Source organism: Carassius auratus, linkage group LG28B (genome assembly GCF_003368295.1).
Source record: "Carassius auratus strain Wakin linkage group LG28B, ASM336829v1, whole genome shotgun sequence".
Classification (NCBI taxonomy): Eukaryota; Metazoa; Chordata; class Actinopteri; order Cypriniformes; family Cyprinidae; genus Carassius; species Carassius auratus.
Genome location: NC_039293.1, coordinates 2,122,391 through 2,148,567, shown reverse-complemented (window position 1 = coordinate 2,148,567; position 26,177 = coordinate 2,122,391). Strand labels below are relative to the sequence as shown.

General features: G+C 36.0%; 1 protein-coding gene across 2 annotated transcripts; it reads left to right on the top strand.

The window, feature by feature from the left end:
• Nucleotides 1-4,666: 4,666 nt before the first annotated feature.
• On the top strand, nucleotides 4,667-25,340 carry LOC113067707 (cdc42 effector protein 4-like). 2 transcript variants are annotated; one of them, XM_026240120.1, is made up of 2 exons: nucleotides 4,667-4,871; nucleotides 22,200-25,340. In XM_026240120.1, exon 2 carries the CDS (start codon nucleotides 22,355-22,357, stop codon nucleotides 23,360-23,362), a length of 1,008 nt encoding a protein of 335 aa, XP_026095905.1. In that variant the 5' UTR covers nucleotides 4,667-4,871; nucleotides 22,200-22,354; the 3' UTR covers nucleotides 23,363-25,340. The 2 variants fall into 2 exon arrangements, with proteins under 2 accessions (XP_026095905.1, XP_026095906.1); XM_026240121.1 differs by lacking the exon at nucleotides 4,667-4,871 and adding an exon at nucleotides 18,716-18,754.
• The last annotated feature ends 837 nt before the right edge of the window (nucleotides 25,341-26,177 follow it).

Here is a 26,177-nt window from a genome sequence, read left to right as displayed (position 1 = left end):
ATCGAAACGTAGACAATCATTCTGAAGGGAATCGTTCGTTGATTGTACATTTTAAAATACATTAACTTCATCATTCACTGAAAAATAAATTTTGTGCCCAAAATGTTTTTTTTTTAAAAAACGACAAAAATGGCTTGACCGCTTATAAAGTGGAGTCCAAAAGTTTTTTGAGACCATCTGGAGTTTTTCTTTTTTCTTTTGAATTTTTCAAGTTTCATGTAAGTTTTAGTACTTTGAAATATTTAAGACAAAGAAAAAGACAAGGCTAACGGCCTCGTACTGTTGGACCCCACTGTAAATGTTTAAACAAACTGCATTTCACATAATGCTCCAGATTTCCCGAGCTCATCTCTATCATTCTGTTTCTGTGATATCGCTCTGATGTCTTTCACGCAGAAATCAACGACAGAATATTTATGAAAAGCTAGTGTCAAGTTAGTGTCAGTTTCTTTAAACTGAAAAAAGAGAGAATTTTCAGCTCCTTAGACAACAGACTGGGTTATATGTTTCACATTTTACATTGTTCATAATTTACCCTGGGTTTAAAAAAAATGTATCATGGTATTCATAAACAGACATTTCATAAACCCTGGGTTAATATCACTATCAGTGTCACTGATTTGACAAATGCAGCACAATATGGAATTTCTGTAGAATTCATGCAGGATTATTTTTATTTCTTTTCTCTTTTTTTGCTTATTATTTGCTTATGTCCAGCCAAGGAGAAGCTGCAAAGGAAAAGGCCTGTGTCATAATTTTCATTCCACTTTGATACATTTGGAATGGAATTTGACTCATTATGTGACTAAATGTTTTTTCTACATTATTTATCTTCAGTATTGGGTCCATGTTTTTGTACAGTTTGTTGAGGATCGCCACCCATTAGTTGGTGCTACCATCATCAAACATCAGTTTTCAAACCCATGGACAAAAAAGAACGGGTTCTGTCACTTTTCATAGAAAATAACAACCTATTCCCATCAAACAATGCAAAATATATGGATGTATTAATCATGCATTTGCATTAAGCAAAGTCGAACAAATGTGAATTTGTGCCAATATCAGTCTCTAAGAAAGTTTTTCTGCTTCTGAAACCAACCGAACACTGAGGAGCAGAAAAGGAAACATAAATTTTATAGCGATATGGAAATTTTTTTTTTTAAAAAACCCCCAAAGGGGGGGCCCAACTTTGGCCATTTATTTTAGCAAATGATGTCTCATTGTAATGGCTTCAAGGATATAATAATGCCTTTTGGAAAAAGAAAAGACAATGATGAGTATCTTAAAAGAAATAGTTTACGCAAAACTGTTTCTGTCTTCTGTTGAACACAAAAGAAGATATTTTGAAGAATGTTGGGAATCACAATGGACGGTAGCCATTGACTTCCATAGTATTTTTTTTTCCATACTATGGAAGTCCGTAGCTACCGTTAACATCCTTCAAAATATCTTGTTTTGTGTTCACCAATGAAAAAAAATGAGTAAATGATGACAGAATTTACATTTTGGGTGAACTATCCCTTTAATAACACTCATGCGATTAAGATTGATCACTCAAAATGTATGCGCACATGCAAATCTGTATACAGCTGTATAAAGATATTGTGTGGGTCAATATCTTCCATAGGTAGTGCACATGAAACCTTCATCATTAGCATACGAGCTCCACAGTGTCAGTTGATTTTGTACAGGCGAGTCAAAAACATCATCGAGTCAGTCTCACTTTCGGGATCTGTTGTTCAGAGACTGATAAAAATGTCTGCTCTTACAATGACATTGTATGTATTTCTCTGAATATATTGTAGGATGTGTTTTTACGGTTCACAGTTTGACATGGTGTACACATACAGTATGCTTACGTGTATGTCAGCAGATACGCTTAATTTATTTATAATCGATTGGTTTATACTCTTAACTTAAGAAGAACAGCAGCAGTCTAATGTGGAAACTATTTTAAAGGACGAAAAACTACGATGATCATGATTCACGGTATCTCCTGTCTTGTTCTCTGTGAGGTGACTATCACTGTACAAAACTTGATGAATTATATTGGACCAAGGCATGGTTCATATCTAAAAATAAATTACTCTATTTTTCAGTGTTTTTTGTTGATGTCTTGCTTTGGCTTTTGAAGGTTCAGAAAAAATGCCTTTTTGCTGTTGTTGTCATTTTCTTAAGGAAAAATGTACGTATAGTAAAATTTACCACATTTACCAGTCTTGTGGTCTGTAAATAAAAAAATATTTTTTAAGGTATCTTACGCGTATTCAAAGCTGAATTGATTTGATAGAAAATACAGTAAAAACAACAATAGTGTGAAATATTATTATAATTTAAAATAACTGCTTTCTTTTTGCATATATTTTCAAATTGTATTTATTTTTGTTATGTAAAGCTGAATTTTCAGCACAATACTCCAGTCTTCAGAGTCACACGATCCTTCAAAAATCTTTATAATATGCTTTTCTGCTCAGGAAACATTTCTTATCATTTTCAATATGTAAAACAGTTGTGTTGCTAAATATTTCGAAACCTTCATATTTTCAGAATTCTTATATGAACAGAAGGTTTAAAGGAAATGCATTTATTTGACATAAAAATATTTTGTAACAATAGGTGTAGTATATAATTATATATTTTTTAAAACACAATAATGTAATTATTTTATTCTATGTACATTTTTGGCTATTATAGTTCTAGTCAGTAACTAGGGTGTATATTTTATTCACATTTACTGCATGACTCTACTTGGTTTGACATTGAAAAGAAAAGAAAGAAAAATTCATAAAGAAGCGAGACGTTTCAGCAACTCTTGCCTCATTCCCCTGCAGATACAGTGTAGATAGATTTGGGCCAGATGAGAATGGGTAAGTGAGCGCTGAATCATTCGACATCTGAAGAAACTGAGCTTAGATGTGGGAGAGTTTGCCAGCATGGAGATAATCTCTTTATTCCAGGCTGGAAAGCATCGATCTGGACATCAGGGGGTAAGAGCAGAGATGTCACAAGAGAGATGAGAAATAATAACCCAGTGAAGGAGGAGAGACTAAATTTATAGTGTGGCCCACACAGAGAAAAAACTATAAATAACCATGCATACAAACATTTCAAGTATGCTTTATCAGTGTAAAAAAATAAATCAACAAATATGAAGTATAATGTTAAGGACGGTAATTGCATAATGCAAGATTGTGACTTAACAGACTTTCTCAATGAGACTTCTAGTAATAATGTTCTGCTCCATTCATGTAATTTACCATTTGAATGGATGCATATTTTACTGTGTAACTGCCACTGATGGTTCAGGTTGAAAAACAAAAAACAGTGATATATGACCATACTGTTTGCCTGTTGAGAGCAGATAGTGATCTCACTGTTCAAACATGCCTTTCTTTTGTTCACGCAGTGCCAGAGGCCTTGAACTGCAAGAGGATACTCCTCTTTAGGCACATGTATGAGGTGCAAATTACACATAATGGCCTTTTGCAAATTGACTTATGTGAATATACAAACAACAGTTAAACCCTGTGGGCACTGACTAGACCTTCAATGGCACAATGACTAACAATTGTTCCTCCAAGATCCCTATCAAGTTAACTGCCTTTCAAAGACACATCCAAAGACAAAGGCAGGGCCATTGGGAGGGCAGGCACAGTAACACCCTTTTTGCATGCAATACGGACTGTTTAAGGATTAATTGTTAAAAATATAAATTCAGCCGGACAGAAATTAATCTGAACAGGATGTTCATCTTTAATAGCTTTCCTAAAGCTCAGACGAATCTGAAACCATTTACATAATAATAGCAATGCTCAAGTTTAACTATGGGGAAAATCGGATGTTAGCATGTCTAGGTCACATATTTTTAAAATAAAAAACTAATACTCTAAATATAGAAAACATTGTACAATTGTATACGTGTGTGTGTGTGTGTGTGTCTGTACACTTACATGTAACTATAAACAGTTTGTTAATGTTGTAAATTATATTCAATTGTAATTGTGAAGACAACTAAGCACACACACACACATGCTGAAATATAGCCCGGGGGATGTTTCATAAAACAAGTTTACCAAATAAGCTAGGCTTATTTCAGTCTGACTTCTTTTCACTTGATTTGGTTTCATAAAGCAAAATGTAACATAACCCAAGCTCAGTCACTCTGGCAACTTATCCTGGAAACTAACCTGGTCCAGGGCAGGCTAACTGTCAGGCTAACACAACACAAATAGTTGCTTCTTTTCCATGGCGGATCGATTTGACCCGTGATCGACATTAAGGGCTGCATAAAAATAAGTGTGCATATCAAATTATCTTGACTCACTGAACCTGGATCGAATTAGTTAGATTTCCTGAAACTAAATTGTCATCTATGAAACTGCTTCAGTCCTTATTGATTTGTTAGGTTATTTCAAGTCAGGTTTTGAACTTGAACCCCCACTTTTCTTAATGTCCTTTGTGAAACAGCCCCCACGTACATGCTCTTGATCATTTTTGTGAAATGTAACAAAACAGTGAAGTTTAAAATGGCTATACAAACATTCTATAATAATATTCTATGTATCAATTGTGCGGTTTCTTTAAGAGCAGCGTGTATAGGGGGGTGTCTAATACAAAGAAGGGGCGTGTCTGTGGCGTGAAGGGGGCGGGGTTGAATTAATTATTGCACAGAGCGGTTTACAGCAGAGCTTGACACAGGAAGGATGCGGGCGGCTGTCTGTGTGTATTATCACTACTGAGAGATACATGTGTTACCTATAAAGAAACAACAGAAAAGAGCATATCAAGCTCAAACAAACGGAAAGGCTATTTAATACATCCGGGGGATAAACCAGCAGGTTCACAGTGCATGGATTACACCATTACAAACAGTAAGTTTTTAAAGTTCATTTTAGCACAATTAAAACATGAATGGATAGGAGCTATTCGAGCACTTTTGTGAACGTAAATATGGTTAAAACAAGTTAAAATCAAATATAACCATTCGTTTTAGTAGAGTTAGCTATCCACTGAGTTAGGTCAAAGTTTTTTTTTTTTTTTTTTTTTTAGTTTGTTGAGACAAACAACTCATTAGTTTGCACTGTAACGTTACTAGCATGAGACCTCCATCAGTCTTCAAAGCCATGGTCGAATAAAGGAGGGTCCCTTCCTGGAAAGCTGTTTATCATTATGAGAATAAATGTTTTTTCTTGCAATATAGAATTAAATAATGCAACCGTTAAACATCTGCATAAAAACGTTTCCTTTCCGTTGATAGAAGCGCGTTCTGTGTGTTCATTGTTTATTTCTATGACGATCCGTCATCATCATCATCACTGCTCCACATGGTCAGCTGGATCATTGTTCTTTATGCGCTCGTGCGCTTCACGCTACACTCGCGAGTCAGAGGCTCTTAAATATTGATTTTCTCCCTCTTGTTCCCTATCAAGAGCTCACATTTGCTCAATCAACACACGTCATTTGTGTTGCGACACCGTCACTTCTCGGTCACTGTGCTGATGTCCATGTGCATGACTGCTCTGAAATATTGCCGGGGTATAATAAGCGCACAGCATGTACTATATCTTTCTTTTGTTGTGAATTGAATGTAGGTTTACAAACGTTACAGAGAGAAACCACTAAGAGGTCTGTCACAAAGGGCAGCTCCAGTGCAGAGGGGGATTGGGAATGGCAATGGATGGATGTAATGAACCTGAATATCCCGACCTACATTGTAGAACCAATGTCTTAATCGAGGGGGTTAAACGGTTAAATTTATGTTTAAAACATTTGGCTATAATTGAAAGGGTGTGTGTGCATTTACATACATACACACAAACTATATACTAGCCTATATATTACAAGGTTTTTAAAAAACACAAACTCCATAACTAATCATATTAATATGATGCTTTATTTGATAAAATAGCACAAAGCCAAACACCCACAATTGTTATAAAGCTATACATTTTTCCAAATTAAGACTGCAGTATTTAGATTCTTTCTATTTTTTAAATGTTAGTGGATCATGTAGATATTTATTTTCATATACAGAGTGCATATAAATCCACTGGAATCACTTTGAAATCAGAAGATTTAAAAAAAAAAGGCATTGTTTGATTAAAGATGACCATATTTTGTTCTTATGTAATGAAATTCATGAATCACAGATTGAAATCCTTCATAAAACATCTTATGCAGCTGAAGGGGATCTCATATTCAATTTTCACATTAGAATCAACAGCTGCTATAGTTTGTCGATGGTAACTATTGTTGTTACTGTGGTAAGTTATTTTAAAGGCCTCACCATCTGAATTCATGGTTGACTGGCATATGGAGCAACACTCAAGTGAGTCTAAAGGTCTGTGTTTACACACGTGTGTCCACACATGCACATGTGTACCAGTGGATAAATGTGTTTGTTTAGTTAGAGAAGTTCAGCACCTGCTGGTCATCCTGGTACCCATGTGTTTCACATCACTCCCCTCTCAGTAAACAGACCGCCAGGAACAGATGTACAAGTTTGTGTACACATTGCTCGCATACGTTTTCTTTCTGTTAGTTTGCTTGACATGACTTCCACTAATTTGTTGAGAAAATCTGTTCCTCAAACTTTTGGGAGAACAGTATCTCAATTTTACCTGTAGCCCATTTATATCAGAAGAAGCAGAATTGTGTGTGTTTGCCTCTGGAAGTCAATGCTGTTAGCATTTTAGTGTTTTAGCTTTTTCATTTGCACTATAGCATGCCGTGAACCTCATTACTGTACTGTTCAACAGCTGCCCTGGGCTTTTTTCAAAGTGTCTTAATTATGGGAACTTTTTTCAGCCTCAATGGCTTTGAGTGCATGTACGTTGCTAGTTTGTTCCATGTCTTCTATTTTTATAAAAGGCTAATGAATTAGATTCAATTTAGGATTTTCTAGTACATAACACCCTATTTTCAATAGACTGATTTCCTGGAGGGTGTTTTGGACTATGTAATTGGTTTCTGTTTGTTTTCTAATGGAAAAATAAGATCATATGGTGTTGAAAGGATGCTATTAGTTTCCCAGTAAAAGAGCACATGATATAGAGTAAAAAGAAGACCATGTATGTTTTCAAAGTGGTATTTGTCTCCGTGCTGTGTGTGAGCATGCCTTCAACCTTGACAGTTCTGCATGTCTGTGTGTGGCTGAATGTGTGTCCAGTCTTTTCACGTTTCAGGAAATTCCACATAAACTGTATTTTTCCGCAGAACAGGGCAGCAACTCAAGCGCCGGAGGCTGAAAAATGTCTGAAAGAGATGTTCGTATGTATTGAATCATCATAGATGGGAATGAGGTTAGGTGTAAATAACATGCTTGATGAAACCAGTTGCAGATGTAGATATCACATGAGGTTTATTTGACATGATACAGCGGGCAGGGTAAAGCTAATTGAATTCAACCTAATCCAAATCCACAATCATTCTTTCTGATCCACTGCCGGTTCAATGACCGCATTAAACATTATGTAACCTCCAAACAAAACCTGAAACATCAGAATCTTGCACTGTTTAATTAGTGGCATTTGATAGGGGAAGCATCAGAATCTCATAATTAAGCCTAAATATAAAACTTCACCTTGTTACTTATCCTTCATCAGTTGTGCTTTTGACATGATTCCTCAAATCATGCAGCTTTCTGAGGGAACCACTCAGCTGTACATTAGATTTCTGGATTCCATAAGTCAAACAAGGTTAATTTTCTTGCTCGTCTTTTAAACCTTTTAATTAGCTTAACTTTTCCAGTTGTTCCAGTCTCACTTGATGTAGTACATTAAGGATAAGTATTTTATTTTTACATATTTTATCACAATTTCTACCCAATAAAATATTTTGTAGATTTGTGTAACTAGAAAAAAAATATATATAGATTCTAAAAATGCTTATTGGTTTAAGGGATTATGGATTTTTTCAAGTAAATACACAACTTTCCAGTTTTTGAAATCACACTTTTATAATTAGACTGCCTCACGTATCAAGGTTTCTCCAATGAGATGCAATTCCTGGTTCAAAACAAAACCAGCTATTGGATTCATTAAAAAAAGTAGTTTTAAAATTAAGTCGGTTGTTTTATCTTCTTTTAATACCTGTTTTGGCATTTTACATTGTAAATGGTCATGCAATTGTGTACCTTGAAGTGAAGTGAATCTTTTAAAATGTTGTATTTATTTATTTTTTTGGTAACTTTTCAGCATATGGACCAGTACTCACCATTAACTAGTTGCTTATTAGCATGCCTATTAATAACATATTGGCTGTTTATTAGTACTTATAAAGCACATATTTTGCATGACAATATTCTAATCCTACCCAATACCTAAACTTATCTACTATCTTACTATTAATAAGCAGCAAATTGGGAGTTTATGATGCGTACTGGATCCTGGTGACTGCAATGACCCTCTGATCTGGATACAGACTGGATCTGGTGGCTACGGTGACCTCGGAACAAGAGAGAAACAGACAAATATTAGCGTAGATGCCATTCTTCTAATGATGTATCAAGTACATCGGGTGTTATGGGAAGTGTTTCCGGTTCCGGTTTACCTAATTAATGCAGCCTAAAATTCCTTTAACGGATTTGGATATTAAAAGCATATTAGTGTGTTATGTGTATGCCAGGTTAAAGAGATGGGTCTTTAATCTAGATTTAGATTTTGCAAGAGTGTGTCTGCCTCCCGAACAATGTTAGGTAGGTTATTCCAGAGTTTAGGCGCCAAAAAGGAAAAAGATCTGCCGCCCGCAGTTGATTTTGATATTCTAGGTATTATCAAATTGCCAGAGTTTTGAGAACGCAACAGTCGTGGGGGATTATTATGTAACAAAAGCTCATTCAAGTACTGAGGTGCTAAACCATTCAGGGCTTTATAAGTAATAAGCGATATTTTAAAATCTATACGATGTTTGATAGGGAGCCAATGCAGCGATGACAGGACCGGGCTAATTTGGTCATACTTCCTGGTTCTAGTAAGAACTCTTGCTGCTGCATTTTGGACTAGCTGGGGATTGTTTACCAACCGTGCAGAACAACCACCCAATAACGCATTACAATAATCTAACCTTGAAGTCATAAACGCATGGATTTACATTTCTGCATTTGACATTGAGAGCATAGGCCGTAATTTAGATATATTATTTAGATATATATTTTCATAGTTAAAGCAAGAGTCATAGTTAAAGGTTTGTTAATGCTTCCGTGATTTTAGCTCTCTTAGTTGAACAGTGTGTTGGAAGGGGTGTGTCTGCTGTGAGACTTCAATGTAAATGGCCACTGCTATGATTGGCTATCATCTTTGCATATGAAATGAGCATTACATGTGGAACTCTTTCAGAAATTTTACTTTTTTTACTATAATAAACACCAATTGGCTAATCATGAAAAGTGCAGACTACTGCATTATATTTAGAATTATGCAAGGTAAATTAAAGCTTGCAGCACAGCCCTACAGCCAAACAGTCATGTGTACAGAGCATACTATGCAATGATCTCTGTATTGCAGTATGATTTATGCAATCTTACGAATGCTTTCATCAGAACTAACACAGTGAAAACACTTGTTGAGCAATATAAAATTTGTCATTGATTATAATGGATGTTTTGGTAAAAAATGCAGGAATGACAACCACTCAACTGCAGACCTGAAAAAAAAAAAAAAAACTGCAACAAAATACTCAATTTAAACTTTACTATATTGTGCCTAAACCTGTGGATTTTTACTGTTCGTATTCTTTTCATTTGGTTTCTTTCCTACTTATACGCAGTGTAATGGCTTCATTCATTCAGTTGTATTTGCATTTGCCGCACTCAGTGTGTCTAGTGTCTAGACGAAATCTGAAAGCAAGTGTTCACAGGAGATGCATTTTAAAATGCATGTTAAGACCAGCTGTAAACGCTAATCCGTCTTGGCTGACCACTTGTGATCAGATCACTTAAAATGCACCTTAATGCCAGGTAGAAGTTACTTAGTATCTGTTTTGTGTTAATCTTTTGTACCACTATTTTTGTCTATTATGTGTCAAATTTATTCAATATCAGAATATATGATGGTAGGGGAAGGAGCATTGTGTGGGTTACTAGGTAGTTGTAGAGGCATTTCTTTGTTGTAATCAGAGCCCCACCGATATATCGTTTTGCCAATTTTATCGGCCGATATCAGCCTGTCTCCGATATATCTGCATTGGCGTATATGCCACCGATATAATTTATAAAAAAAATGTTTACAGAACATTTATTTAACACAGATATAAGCTTGTAAATGGTGTAATTACTTAGTTTGTTCAGCAGAGCATGCTTCATTTTTTGCTACAAGCAACTCAGGTCCCTGTATCCACCTTGACCACCGCTCCTGCCATCAGCTTCCGTGTCTCACACACAAAACCGCAACTTTAGCACTATATTTAACAACTTTTAGCAGCTTTTTTATATAAAAGGTATGTATTAATAAACCCAGTGACCTTTTTGGATTAACCTTAGCTATGGTTCAGTTGGAAGATTTTGGCAGTTGTAGCCTGCAAGCACAAAGCCTGACTGTTCCAGTGCAGTGATGCCTCTCTCTGCATCCGTTCTGTTTTAATCCAGTCATAAAAATGGAATTTACTGTATAACGTGGAATTTCACGGAATTTGAAATTTTTGATGAATAAATAAAAAAAAACTGATCAGTACACTTAAAACAAATCATTTAAGATGAATCACTTGATGTACAGTATTCCCCAAATTACCTATCGGTAAGCCCATCACCTGGAATGCAGATGAGCCAATGGCAGTCGAATATCAGTTACACAAGCAGCAGAACTCAGACATCTTTAGGTTTCAGTGCCATAGAAAAACATTGGAAGACCAAAGCGCTCATCGGTTTGATTGTGTTATGCTACAAAATGGAAAAATGATGTGCCTATGGTACTTGTAACACTGATTCCAGGTATATAAGGGAGCAACAGTAACTAAGGGGGGTGGGGCTTACCAATAGGTCAATTGTAAGTCACTTTGGATAAAAGCATCTGCTAAATGAATAAATGTAAATGTCAGTGTGTCCACACTTTTAACTGGTACTGTACTATAACATACACATAAAGAATATCGGCTGATGTATCGATATCAGAATTTTTTACTCCCCAATATTGGCATCAGCCTCCAAAAAAAACAATGTTGGTCGGGCTCTAGTCGTTACAATAGTTGATGCAATAAAAAGTTCCCTGGAAGTAGTAATATGGCATTGTTTGAATATCTGAGTGTGGCTTTGTCACTCTTTTCTTTTTTCCATGACGCATCAACATAAAAGCAAAAAAAAAAAAAAAACAGATCAGTGTCAAGGCAGCATTTCAGCTATTTAAAAGGATGCCTTTCATGGATCCTATCACTGGAAATTCCGGACATGATTTATGACTGCAGAGCATGTGTTTTTAAAGACACTTGTTGGCAGTATCATCACACCTGGTCAGGATAAGAGTGGTTGTAATGTTCACAGCTGGGTGTCAAATCTGCCTTTAGGTGAAATAGACTCTCATTAAAGCGAGGAGTGCAAAGGAAAGTTCTAATGCAGTGGGGGTGATCGCATTTGTGTTTGTGGCTTCATATACTGTATATGCAGATGCAAATATAGATTAATTTGCATTATTCTTGAAGCATACCAAGGATGTAATTTAAGTCAAACAATGTCATTCAATGAATTCAATATTCTATGAAGCTGACATGATTTGTAAACATCTGCATCAAATTACACCTCTAAAGGTTTACATGCTATTAAGGGATTGATGTTGGTTTTATTAGCTGTCCACATGTTCTTTTTTGTATGCATAAAGTGTTTTTCACTTTGATTTGTGCTGGATTTACAGTAAGATGGATGCAATTTGTAACACAGTTGAACATAATGTAACTATATGAAGTTGTATGAAGTCAATCCTAAACGTCACTGGAGCACCAATAACAGTGGTTTTTATGGAGGCCTGCTGGGCTGTTTGTTTGTTTAGTGTGATGGGGAATTGAGTTTATGGTGTGTTTATGCTGTTACGGAAGGGCAGGGAGTTGATTTCAGTTGGGATGGGAGGGCGTGGACACTTTGCCCTTCCTGTCCATAACCCTCGTCTACAATCTCTATCTGTTTAACGTCATTCTGTGGCTGCACCAGGAATCAACTGTATTTCACTTGATATTTCAGACTTCATGTTCTGGTTTGAAAACGTTCTTTAAGGGTTAAGTCCATATTCATTCTTTTACCCACAGCCCCTAAAGTTGAATGACTTACTCGTTTAGCAAGTGCCAGTTTAAGATAAATGCATCCTGTTCACACCAAAAATGATCTATAAAATGTCCAAATCAGCAAATCATAACATTGTTTGTTATTAGCAGTTTTGTAGTCTGCCACTTTAAATGCTCAAGCTCTTGAAAGCAAGATTCATTTTGATTGAATGTCGATGTTTATATCGTTCCTCAGATGAAAAATCATTCTGAAAATGATTCGAAAGAAATTGTTTCTCTTAGCTCCCTATTCTTATAGAATTTAAGCGATTATCAAAACTATAGTTACAAATGTCATCCGTGTGAATAACTATACATATTCATATTATTGTGTATAAATACATTAACAATGAATTTAATGTTATTACTTAAAGTTTGGCCTGGTCCTCTCACAAGTTTTTTTCTTTTTTCTTCATCATAGTCTGTTCACTGGCTGTCTGCTGTGTTTTGCAAACAAAACTTTGATATATAAGCAATACATATCAAAATTATGTTTACAGGTGTTTACCAGTTAGTCAAGTTAATGAAATCAAACTTTTAAAAGATACAAAGGCACTTAATAGCAAGTAAACACTTCTTGAAGACTGAAGCACTAGTATTAAAATTGTTTCACACTGGTCTGTTGTTGTGGTTTCATCTATTTTAGGTTAACCAGACCCCAAACTGCACCTAAATACAAAATAAACTGTGGTTTTCTCTTTAAAAGTGCTGCTGATGGTCACTTCCTGTGTGAGTGAGTGCTTCATGCCAGATATTGAGGCTACATGAGGATACAGTTCTTACAGTCATTTGTTGTGTTAGCCGTGTGTTTGTCCGTCTGTCATCTGTCTGCCAGTGTTTTGGGAGCTGTATCAGAGGGCCGTCCTCTGTAAATATGCAGCTTTGAAAATATTTAGCTTTGGAGCAGAATGAATATAGATGTGCTGACGTGATTATTCCTGCCAATAACAATGGATTGTGTGTGTAAACGCCAACATTTCTACTGTGTGAATAATCCTGTACTTGGCTTTATTGTTCTTTGCTCAAAAACAACGTCCAGAAAAAATACAGTGCAGTTAGTCTAGTGAAAATCATTGCATAGTTATTTTAGGATTGTACATTTATATCAAGTACTTTGTTTTGTCCCCACCATTTGAATACGCATTAAAATTAAAGTCAAGATGATGGATTTGGAGAGGCTGACGACAAAGAAGGAAAGGAATAAAGAAAAATATAAACACAATTATATGAATAAAAAAACAAAAACTAAATCTAATTCAGAAAATGTAGGAATTTAAGAATACAAATAAATATAAATGGAATAAATATGAAAAAAAAATTAAATAAATATGAAAATTAGTTAGACATATAAATACATTTCAATATAAGAACAAAAATAACTAAATAAATATAAATGTAAAAAAACAAGGAATAAAATATACATATTAAATGTATTAAATATAAAACAAATATGCTTTAATGTAAATATAAAAACATATATAATATAAATAAATAAATGCATATGAAGATAAATAAGCATTGAAAAATAAATAAGAAATAAAAACATAAATAACTATGAAAATACATTAAAAATAAAAATAAATATAAGTCAAAATATAAAAATGAAAATAAGTAAATATCAAGACAAAAATAACAAAAATAAAAATAATGCAAATGTAAAACATGAATATTTATTAAATATTAAATTATAAGAGATAAAATATAAATATTTAAATTTATTAAATTTAGAAATTAATACAAATAAATATAAAGATAAAATAGTATTACTAAAATAAAGCACCTAAATTATAATAATTTGAAATGATTTAATTCTGTTTTGAGTTGAAAAGACAATGTAACGCTTTGAAGTTTGTTGCATATTTTGCATATTCATTTGAGTCATCATTTTGATTGGATCATAAAAAATTGCTCATAAATTCCCAAAAAAATATTCAGTCACTTCATAAATAAGGCTACAACTGCTCTCATTCTCACAAGCTAGTATGGTCAAATCTTGGCACTCATTTTCTCAGACAGAGAGAGAGATTCTGTGCTGAAGTATCATCACTCTTGCTTTTCTCCTCCAGTTACAATCGCCTCTGGTCCCTTCGGTGACATACAACTACAGAAGACATCTTTCAGTCTGACTGTAGCACATTTATAATGGTACATGGCAAGGCGAGACACCATTTCTAGTTGCAGCCAATATGTTTACATCATCTAAATCACCACAAAGCAATCAAGATATTGACACCCAAGATAATGCCGACTCGGACCTTTGGACTGATCTGTTTGAAAGCCCCCTCCTGACTGTTGTCATGCTGTTTTGGCTCTGTATAAGAGGCCTGCCACATCCAGCCCAGTAGCCTTTTGTGAGCAAATGCAGATGACACCTCAGGGAAGGAGGCATCACGCTGAGCTTTTGCACAATGTGTGACGGGAGGAAGAGAAGTTAACGAGGGACCATGGTGTGAAGATTATTTTATCTCAGGTGAATAATATTTACTCTGCCTTCCCCTCATCCTTTCACATGCAGCTTCAGATCTCCACTAGTAATGGCAGGCTTAGCATTATCTGAGGCCTGTTTGAGCAGCATTAATAGATTAGCTGGCTTTTCAGAGCTGGTCCGATTTGGTTTTTATGGTTATCGGCATGTGGGTGGACAAATGGGCTGAGCAGATGCTGTAGGTGCTTAGGTAATTGAATCAGCTCTGGTCAATATCTGCTCTCCAAATCAAATATTTAGGCTATTTCTGGTACCGCAGATGGAAGACTTTTCATGGGCGCTTGACGCTTACATCAACATCCGTAACTGTGCTGCTGCAATTAAAAACAGTCAGATGTTGATGTTTTCAGCACTCTCTTTAAATGTCTGTTCACATTACAGGGAATGAAAACAGAACACAAGAAAAGCTCAAAATAAGTTTATTTTTTATTTTTTATCTTCTGTTCGAAAATCTAGGTCTCACCGCTTTTAAGTGGGTGTATTTTATATTTTGTCTTTTTTTTTTTTGTTGACGGGTTTTACCTTTTTTAATATAGTAATGCTTTTATGCATCATGACTTGCATTGTATTCATGTTATCATTTTTTTTTCTGTTTTGGTGGGTGAATTGTATCTATGTTAATTTATTATTATGTATATAACATTATAGTATTTATTAGTATATTAAATTAGCTTTTATTTTTATATTTTAGTTTAAGTTTTAGTAATTTTGTCATTTGTTGTTATTTCTATTTTATTGTGGTCGTAGTTGTAGTAATTTTAATATTTAAATGAAAATTTGAAATGTTGCTTTGGAAACTAACTGAAAATAGTTTTAATTGAAAGTTTTCCATCTAATATTTATATTTGTAACTTTATTTCAATAATAAAAAAAAAGCTTTCAAGAAATAGTTTCAGTTTTAGTTGTAGTTTGCAATAACTTGTGTAACCACATCTTTTTAGACCATCTTGAGTGCATTTGATTTTGATGCAAATAGGCCCTTAATACCAGTTTCTGTAGGGTTTTTATTTAAAACACTGCTTTGTATAGTGTCCTTGTCACACATTCATGCATTTAGCTACTATACTAATAACAGTATTTATGCACAATAAGTAAATAAGTCTATTGTTTCACTTTATAATGCAAACTCTATTAAAAACGTGGCAAATCCAAATTCTGCTGTAAAACCAACTTAACCCTTATGAAACAAAAATATATTGCAGTATACTGGAAAATATCGTGTTATATATTAGGCATATATTCTTATATATATGTATTTTTTCCAATATATTGCAATATATTGAAAGCGGCAATCATTTGTATATTTTGCAATATATTATATAATATATGTATCATCCATATATTATTAAATGTATTCAAATATATAAAATATTAGAAAATAAAAAGGGAAAATAATATATTACAATATATCACAATATATTTTAAGAAATATATTGGTAAATATATTTTCCTTTCGTAAGGGAACATACATTGCAACTAAACTAGCACTAAACCAAACTCTAATCTTAACCATAGTAAATATTTTTAATCAAGTTGACTCTGTACTTGTATATAATTGCACTGTAACAAGGACACCTTCAAATAAATCAAAGCCATTCGTTTATTTACCAGTCTTGGTGTCCCTTGCTGTGTAAAGATCTGTGGTAATGTAAGTTAGCTTGTACCATATGGGTCTCTGTTTGTGTGGCCCCGGGGTCACGAGGGCCTCTGTCCAGGTCACTGGCTCCTAATGGACCCAGGCAGACGGATCTGTCCCAGCTGGATGCACACACCTCATCATGTCGCGTTGCATCGCCGCTAACAGATTTATGTCCAGTAGGAATCACTGCTCCCTTCTAGAGATCTATTCACTCAATAATTAATGAACTGAGTGGCTTGCACTTCATTCCGTTTACTACTGCAAGGTGATGCAAGTATAGAAGTTATTTTTTTATTTATTTTTTTTGCAGGCCTTTCACAGCATAGCACACTATAATTGAATTAAAGCAAAATGAGTCTTTCTTTTCTGCTCTAGTCTTTTTTTTTTAAGTAGGTATGAGGATTCTGGTATTGAGCAGAATGCATGTGATCAATTATTTATGGTTAAGACGTATAATAAAAGACGGCTCACATGGCTCTGGGTGCCTCTTTCCATGCAGGCAAAGAAAAACTTCCACGGATCAACAGTAGATCATTCACTGTCTGAGTGCTAGGATGCACTCAGCACTTTTGTTTGATTCCCACAGAGACGCTTGTTCACAGAGAGTGAGCTTTGTTTGTCCACTGCAAAGACCAAAGACAACTTGAAGTGCATGTGACGCACCAGTGTGCTTCAGACTCAAACAGCATGTTTTCTTAATGTTGTCATTAAACGAGATTAATTTACCAATTCTTCACGTTTAGAGGTGAAGTATGTAATTTCTGCAAAAACTAAAGGCAGCTGACCTCCAAGCAGGGCAAAGTTTAGCAGGCCAGTATGGCCGACTATAAAATATTTTCTATAAAAACTTTAATGCCCGGGCAGTGGCAAATAGCTTTGGTTACATTAATGTTATAAGTGGAAATTTACAATAAATATTTCAACTGCTACTATGTAAAAGGAATACTGCTGTAAAAAAAAAAGCACCTTATTGCAAAGTTTTGTTCACATAGCATTACTTTTAAATGTAAAATGTGCACAATAAACTACTTTTGAATTCATTATTGAATTTTCTGGATAATGCGATTTATTGCGATGCCAAAGCTGGCAAGTTGCGCACTGCTTACTTTCGACGGAAAAGGAATGCATGTATTTTATTTTATTTTTGTGTAGGGTCGACCTAGAGTTTGCATTTCTGATCTGCTGCTAGTGGGGCAGAAATACACACTTTCTTCTTTTTATATGTATGAAAAATATTCAAACAGTCTCTTGAATTTCAAAATAAGGTTTTGTTCCTCGCTCCGAGATGCTTGTTGCAACCAAAGTCATCCCGAGTGCATTGTGTGTATGTTTTTCTATGAGATTTGCTAAACCTCCTAAACTCACACAGGGGTCAGAGGTTAGTATGTATAGGGTCTCAGGGATGAAGATGAGGAGCTGATAGTGGGAGAGAGGGAGATGTGTTTAGTCTGTACAGAGGAAGTCCAACTGCATCATGAACATGCTATGAACTGCATTACTATCACAGACGTTGTAAGGGTATTTGTAAAGTCACTCACCCCCTCAGAGGCCTGTTGTTTCCCACGCTGCCTTCCCATGCTCCCCGTACTAACTTCATATTTGCACGTCTATAAATAAAGCTCCTCCCGACCAGAAGCGTTTGATAAACTGGTCCAGAGATGCACATGGACTGCTGGTAACCAAAAGTTGTTAGCCTTTCCCACAATATGTGCTAATAGAGCATTGTAGGTCGCTATTGGACAAATTAAGATTACAGTGCGTCTATATAGAAGTGTTGTGCCAGAAATATATTTTATTCAAATTAGAACTATGTGAGTACTTGAACAATGAATGTTACATTTCATGTAATAAACAAAATCGAGCTTGCTTAGCTGGCTAGACTTAGGGCTTTGGTGTATGTGGGACAGGACAAAAATGCAGTGGAACTGTGTGTGGAGGGGATTTAGGGCTTCATGTCTTTCATCTACTGCTTGTTTTTTTTCCAGCTCATGCCACCCAGTTGCAACACCTCATATAAACACTGCTGTCTTTGTCCAGAATGCTGTGAACCGTTGTTCTGCATTGTAATTTGTGTCGTAACTGAATAATTTTGCATATTGATCACTGTCCCCTTTTGGCCTTCTGTTTGTGCCCTTTTTATGGGAAGCAATTTGTTAGTCTTATTAGACTTCCATATTTCTATTTAAAAATTTCTATTTAGGTTATTTTCAAATTAGTGGGGAAAAACAGACTATGCCCCTTTTGGGAAATGCTAACCATTATATATAAAGTTTTTTTTTTCTTGGTTGTGGTGGGGGGAAAACATTGTAGCTGGCTGTATAAAACAACAACTTTAAGCAGAAGCTAACCAATTGCATTGCATCGGCAGAGATCTGAACTAACACACATCGGTAAGTGGTAACCTACTATGGCCAACGTGATTTATCTGTGCTTATGAGTTTGGACTATTAGATTAATGTTTAGATAGTTTGTTATGATCAATATATACAAATATATATACAAAAAGTTTATGCACTACTAGGGAGTTTTTTTCAACAAATTAATACTTGCATCAGAAATGATGTATTAAATGCAGTGACTAATTTTTTTCATAAATGCTGTTTTCTATTTCTATTCATCAAACAATCCTGAAAACAAAAATCAATTTTAAACATTGATGATGATGATAATAATAATAATAATGTTTTTTTGAGCAGCAAATCAGCATATTAGAATGATATGTGAAAGATCATGTGACATTGAAGACTTGAGTAAGGTTGCTGAAAATTTTGCTTTGTATCGCAAATTACATTTTATAATATATTTAAATAGAAAAACTGTTATTTTAAATGTTGTAATAATATTTTACAATATTACAGTTTTTACTGTATTTTTGAATTTGAAGTCAATTCAGCCTTGCATGAAATGTCTGTCAAAGAAATTAAAATATTTAATGATTTATCTTCCTCGTTTTTTTTTTATTATTGAATTTTACTTAAATATTTGTACATTTATTTTTGGACAGTGTATGACAGCTGTAAAAGTGACAGGAAGCAAAGTTCGAGGGGGGTGGAATTGGGAAAGGTCCTCAAGCTGGGATTCAAACTCAGGACGGCATGCTATATGTTAGCAAACCACAAGGCTATTGGTGTTGACCTGACCCCAAACCTTTGAACAGTAATGAATGATACATATATAGTTTTTTTCTAAATCGTTTACATTAGACATTTCAGAATTTACATGATTCAGATTTCTCTCTGTATTTTTTGCTTCTGGACTAGTCTACAAACCTGGCAACGGCAGATATATCAATAGCTCTTGTATGATGACATGCTTCCTAAGTATTAAATAAAATTGTATTTTATTAATAGCTAAATGTAATTATTTTAAGCTAAGGAATTAAAACATGATTAACTTGCAGTAAAAAAATAAAATAATAAAAAAAATACTAATATTGTCTAGTATTGACATCATCGCCCTGTTTTCCTGGACATCATTTAGGAGGCCATGCAAAGGCTTGCTTTGTTTTCAGGTGGGCTCGTCGTCCCATACTCAGAGCATCCATGAAATGATGTCATGGAAACGGGTGTGTGCAGCAGAGAGCCGCAGGACTTCGTCTCTCATTGGCTGAGCCTGAGCCTTATCCGCGCTCTCTCTTGACTCCAGGGAGGGTTCTGGCTGCATGTGTTTAGTCAGTCTCTAACAGAAGACACAATAGAAGATGTTCATTATTCTTTATTTAACCAGTGATTTCTGATATTCAGTGGTTCTGAGACATGGTATGTAATTTGCTCTGTGTAATTAATCTTTTATGCCAAAGAGAGTGATAATACTATTCTAGTCATAGAGGTTGTGCATAATTGATCAAATCATTGTGGGTAATTTAGGTTTTTAATTTAGTCATTAACCATGCAGATATATTTTGATCATCGAACAGTAGAGTTTGAGAGAAAAACGACTTGGTTAATACTAAAAGGAGGAAAATGCATGCATGCTGACAGGAAACGCTAACATCTGTTTGTGTGCGGAGGGGTGTTGCTATAGAGACACAGGCAGGTAAGGACATTGAGGAAGTGCAGACGAAGCTGGTAGAGGAAGATTCTGCCAGAAAGAGGTCATGAGTTGGTCGGGCACCTCTTGCTGTTTGTTTTCAAAGAAAGGACTGTATGAATATTACAGTAGATCAGTGACAGGAAAGACACATCTCCCACACTTAGTGTTAATTTACAGACCTGGGAGTAATGCCACAAGACTTTCCGCTGAGGGTAAGCATTTTATTCTTTCACAATTAGGTGAGCATGTTGTTGTGTTTCGAGTCTGAGGTTTGCATTTGTTTGTCTTTGTGTAAATGTGTTCACACTTAATTTAATGTAAATTGTGGTTGTCCCTGATGAGCTACTTCATTTAGAGAGTAAAGGTGAAGTCGTGTGGAATAATGTTACCTGAGCCATCAATAGGGTCATGGCTTACCATGTTCCTCTGTCTTTGCCATTTATACAGTCATGGATGATTACAGAGGAAGTAGATGTCACTTGCTTAACAATCTTATCTAGTGCAGAGCAATGGTGTTTGATGAGATGATATTCTAGACTAAGTATCAGTGGCAGCTGGTCGCAATTTGTGTCGATGTACTTGTGTATTCTTGTAGGATCATTAACATGTTTTTAGTTAATTCCCATTTATTTGAGAATTTCCTATTTCAAAAAAGTCATAAAAATTTAAATGTTAAAGTGGACATATTCATTTAAACTTCTTATGTACGATTTTCTGAGCGCGCACAGAAAGTGGCTGTCACACGGCATGTGAGTAATAAACTTCTTTCCTGTCTTATTGTGCTTAAACTGTCAAATACACACACAAATTTATGTTAAAAACACACAGGTTACAAAAACAGTTATGTAGGTGAAACAGCTGGGTAAGAAATTGCATGTTTATATTAGATCTGTGTGGTGGCAGTTTAATATTCAGTAAATAAATCAATAAATCCACTGCCCTCTTGTTTCCTCTGAGGGTGGGACTCTCAATAGTGTTCTGTCTTCAAGAGTGCAGCCTTAGACATAGAACGGTTAGCACACTTTGACTGAACTTTTGCCATGCCGAAGCACACCGTTGTCACTTGCAAAAACATAATGGTGGTGCCATGGGTGGAAACTTGCAGATAAAAGGGCAGTTATATTATTATAAGATCCCTTTATCACGTCATGGGAGGAGGTAAATCTGAGTGAGTCATTTTTTCACAACCTTGCAGAAAGGCTAACCAAAAACAATTTACTGGGTTGTTCTTTTTTCACATTTTCTGGGTTGGTAGATGCACTGGAGAACTGATTATAGCACTTACCAAAGAAAAACTCACCTTTAATGATCCCAATGACCATTTTTATTTTGGGAAAAATATAGTTTGTGGCATGTTTCATGTAATTCATCTTATAAGGATATTACTCATGACACCTTAAGTATTTCACTAAGTAGTTAAACTCTCAACTAAGTTATTTTATCAGTCTTTGCTTATCTTTTAATGACTTGAAACTCCAGCTGCCTGATCACAAGAATCTTGACCCTTACCTCATCTGAATGCCAGAAACACTTCTGGAGTTTAGCTCAGGGAAAAGAATGACACTGCAGCTTCTGCTGGTATTCTGGCCAGACACATTGACAACACATCCTGGAACTGCCTGTGTTCTGCCTGGACTGCCAATTTCTTCTGTCTGTATTGATCTCGCATGCAGAAAGTCAAACAACACAGCACTATAATTAACTTAACTTCTTGGCTTTGCACTGTGGTTTTGCTTAGAGTCAAATTGTCATCTCCAGTTAACTATGAAAGTTGATTTTAATCTGGTTTGTTCCCAATTACAGATTATCTCCTGTTTGGCAACTGAAGTGACGGCCATCAAGACTGGACAGAGTCGGGCTGAATCTGAGCAAAATCTGGTTGAATCAGGAACCCCTTAGGACTCGTTAGAAGAAAACCACTTATTCTTGAATAACACAAAAGCACCAGTCAAACGAAGATGCCCATCTTAAAGCAGCTGGTGTCGGGGTCTCAGACCAAACGGCGCTCTCGTATGGACCTCACTACTGAGATGATCAGCGCTCCCTTGGGTGACTTCCGGCACACCATGCATGTAGGGCGCAGCGGGGAAGCTTTTGGAGACACCTCTTTCCTCAGCACTCGATCCGGAGAGCCACCCAAAGAAATCCACACCCATCCTCGCTCTCCAAGACCGGGACTGTTGTCTCGTACCTTCCGGAGCAGCAAGCGCTCTCAGTCGGTCACTAGAGTAGACCAGCGAGACAATAACCTCCATCCTCCCAGTGAGTCACCTACCTTTGTGAAGAATGCCATGTCCTTGCCCTTTCTGAACAATGAAGAAGGACAGGAGGGAGAAAAGAGGGTGCTCAAGAGCTTGACCTCAAGCCCCTCCAATGGGGCCTCTGCTGAAGCATTGGACTTGGAGCTACATGAGAAGCATTTTGGGGTGTTGACCGACCTACGACCTTCCCCGTCTTACAATGGGGGAGGATTGAAGAAAGCTGAATCTGTGATGTCATTCCATGTTGATCTTGGGCCTTCGATGTTGGGGGACATTCTAGGGGTCATGGAGAAGGAAGATGACGACCAGGGGTTTGAAGAAGGCAAGAGCAGTGAGGGACATGCATCTCCTCTTTACTTCAACCTGGGAGGAGTGGAAATGGATGAGGAAATGAGGGAGGTTGTTGTGAAAGAAGAGGAACCAGAGGGGTTAGTTGCTCATAAAGAGGGTCCCATGAGGGCTCCCAGCTCTGTTGACTTGGAGATACAGAGTGAAGGCACCAGCACCCCAGAACCACACCACAAACACCTGCATCACCTCGACAGCTGCTCAGTTTCCAGCTCAGGTTCAGCTGCCTTGGAGGAGAAACCAACCAGTGAGCCTTACGAGGAAGATATTCGAGTTACCAATAACAACTGCAACCCAGACAATGAACCAGCCTTCTCCTCCTTCATGGAAGATGAGGATGATGAGATCCGTGTATGAAACCCTACAATCAGTAAACCTTTCTGGGGATGGAGAGATGAATATCTAAGACTAGAATTTGACAATGTGTAACGAGGAGAAATGCAGTGTAGATGTAAGCACGTCAAGCTGGTGCCTCAGGTTCCTGTGTCCCTGTTGAGATAAGTTGGGGAGACTGCATTAGCTCAGACACCAAAGTCATCTGTCACACTACTGACCCATGCTAAGATGAGAAGCTGGATGTGTTGAGTCCAAAAGATACCTGCTACAAGTTCCACTGATAGCTCTACTAAAGGAAAGACAGGCATAGGGGATACATACGTCACCAAAACCGTAAACAGATTGCGCAAGCAGATGCTGTTTTAAGCCATTTTCCCATAGTCCCATGCAGGGTTCCCACAGTTGTAAAATGAAAATATCAGGGATTTTGAAAAAAAAAAATCAAGACAATGTATTTCTTCAAAGTTATTCTCAGCTCTAAAATACTTTGTCTGTGAACAATTGTGTTTTGTATTCTCAAAGAAATTGTAAAAAAAAAAAAAAATTCTTACCTGGTAATCACAAAGCAACTGGAATGCTCTTGTAAATTCATTGGTCAAAATATGTGGGAACCCTGCCCATGACTTGGTGCATAAAGATATTTGTTCTTTTGATTTAGAGCACAAGCGTATTCAAATAAATAATATGATTTGTTCAGTGATATAATGAGTGAGACAAATACTTTATCTCTAGATTACATATAATTCAGTTAGGCATCCGGTAAAACTGTCATTTTAAGAGCTACTGTGAAGCTCAGGAAACGTCCTTGTGCAGCTGATTACACACTGCACTGATCTCGAATACTGACAATTTGAAGGTGGTGGAAGTTTGAAAACCTCTCCAGAGACTGATCATAGTCCACTTTTGGGAAGAGTGGCAACAGGTGTCCCTCCATTAGATCTCATTTTTCAGTTTTTACTTGTTTTGCATAGTAGCTGTTTGCTAAGTATCTTGCATATCTCACCACTTCCTTCCTGCACTTTTTGGCGTGCGAGGGGAACTACTGGTGTTTATTGCTGGAGTTTTTGATCAGTTTGATTGTCGCCGTCATTGAAACATTTAAACCATTGATTAAACAATATGTGTCATGTCAAGTACAACTAAAAAGTCAGTTGTTAAGTCACGTCTTCTAGTAAACATGAACATATCGGCTTTATTAATTGTGTTAACTCTGACATTAGCAAGTTATGGCACTGGCATTGCTCCTCGGTAAATTCACTGGGGTGCTTTAATACACTTATGAGCAAAGACACTAATAATCTATGATTCTGTTTGATCTTTTGACTTTTTCATTGTGTACATGTCTACATACAGTATAGCAGATGATCTTGACTTAAAATGAGGCCTTTATTACTGCAAACCTTCATGTGTAAATTAACTGCAGTAGTCTGCAAGCTTATGGTCTCTGAATTCGACATCAAGACTACAGTAAGACGAGACTTAACGGGAATTCTCAGCTGCTTCACACTTGGGGTCACATCAGCCTTAAGCAGAAAAGTGCCAAATCTAATCTAGCATGTACTGCCTAGTAAGCCTGACTTTTGAATATCATTTAACATGGTGAATAAATTAGGCTTTGCCTTAATCTACCATTTCAGATATGGGCCAAATGATCCATCTTGGTTTGATTACTGTAAACAGAAATGCTTAGTAAGAATTTACCTAATTTGCTTCAGGATAAACCTCAGGGAGAGAGAAAAAGACACGAGGTTAGCATTCTGTTTAATTTGCATAGCCTTGTGCTAGCAGTGCATTTTAAATTTAGCAAGACAAAACAAGCAACAAAAAAAAGAGAGAAGTCTGTTTATGTCTGAAATTGTGTGGCTGTGTGTGAGGTGGATTAAGCAAAGTTTATCTTCATGTTTTCCCTCTATGTGATAACAGTGATGTTTGTCTTTCCTATCTTTGCTACAATTTCGAGGCTATAACTGCTATATTTTTGAATAAAAGAAAAAGTCAACAAAAGTGTCTTTCTTCATTTCAGAAATGTTTTCCATGTAAAATTGGGCTATTTCATGATGTATTATTGTGTAAGATGCCTAAAAGGCAATTTCATCCAAAAATGAAAATGCTGTAATTAATTCAAGACCCCTAAGACATTTGAAACACATTATTTTATATGTTCCGGACCCTCCACAGATAGCAACAGATTAACTACCACATTCAAGACCCAGATGGACATTGTTAAAATAGTCCATGGCATTAGTTGTCTGTGCCAACAAAAGATATTCTTGTAGCTTCATAAAGTTACGGTTGAAGTGAACCACTGATGTCACAGGCCTAAGTCTTTACCTATGCTTCTAGGTCTTGACCGTGGTAGTATACCCTTGCTGTCCATGCCTGCCCTTACGAAAAATAACCATGGTTTTATTATAGTAAAACTGAAGTAACCCATGGATTTTTTTGGCGTGTTGACTACCATTTGTATAACCACAGATTTACTACAAATACCATGGATATACTATGGTTAATTTGTGGTTACCATGGATTAACTATAGTAACCATGGTTTTTTGGTTTTATTTGTAGTAAAACCATGGTTAATTTTCGTAAGGGTGATTAGAAAGCTCTCGTATTTGCATTAAAAATATAAATGTGTGTTCTGAAGATGAACGAGGGTCTTAGAGGTTTGGAACGACTTGACAGAATTGTCAGTTTTGGTTGGAAGTATCCCTTAAGTTTGAAGTTATCAAGAAGACAATACAAAACTGACCATTGGGTTCAGTCGAATTGACGATAAAGATTGAATTTTAAGCTTGAAGTTGCTATGAGTTCTAGATTTTTGATCTCAGCATGGAT

Excerpts from the sequence above, each read along its gene's own strand:
- LOC113067707 (XM_026240120.1), top strand. The coding sequence starts at position 22,355 with ATGCCCATCTTAAAGCAGCTGGTGTCGGGGTCTCAGACCAAACGGCGC.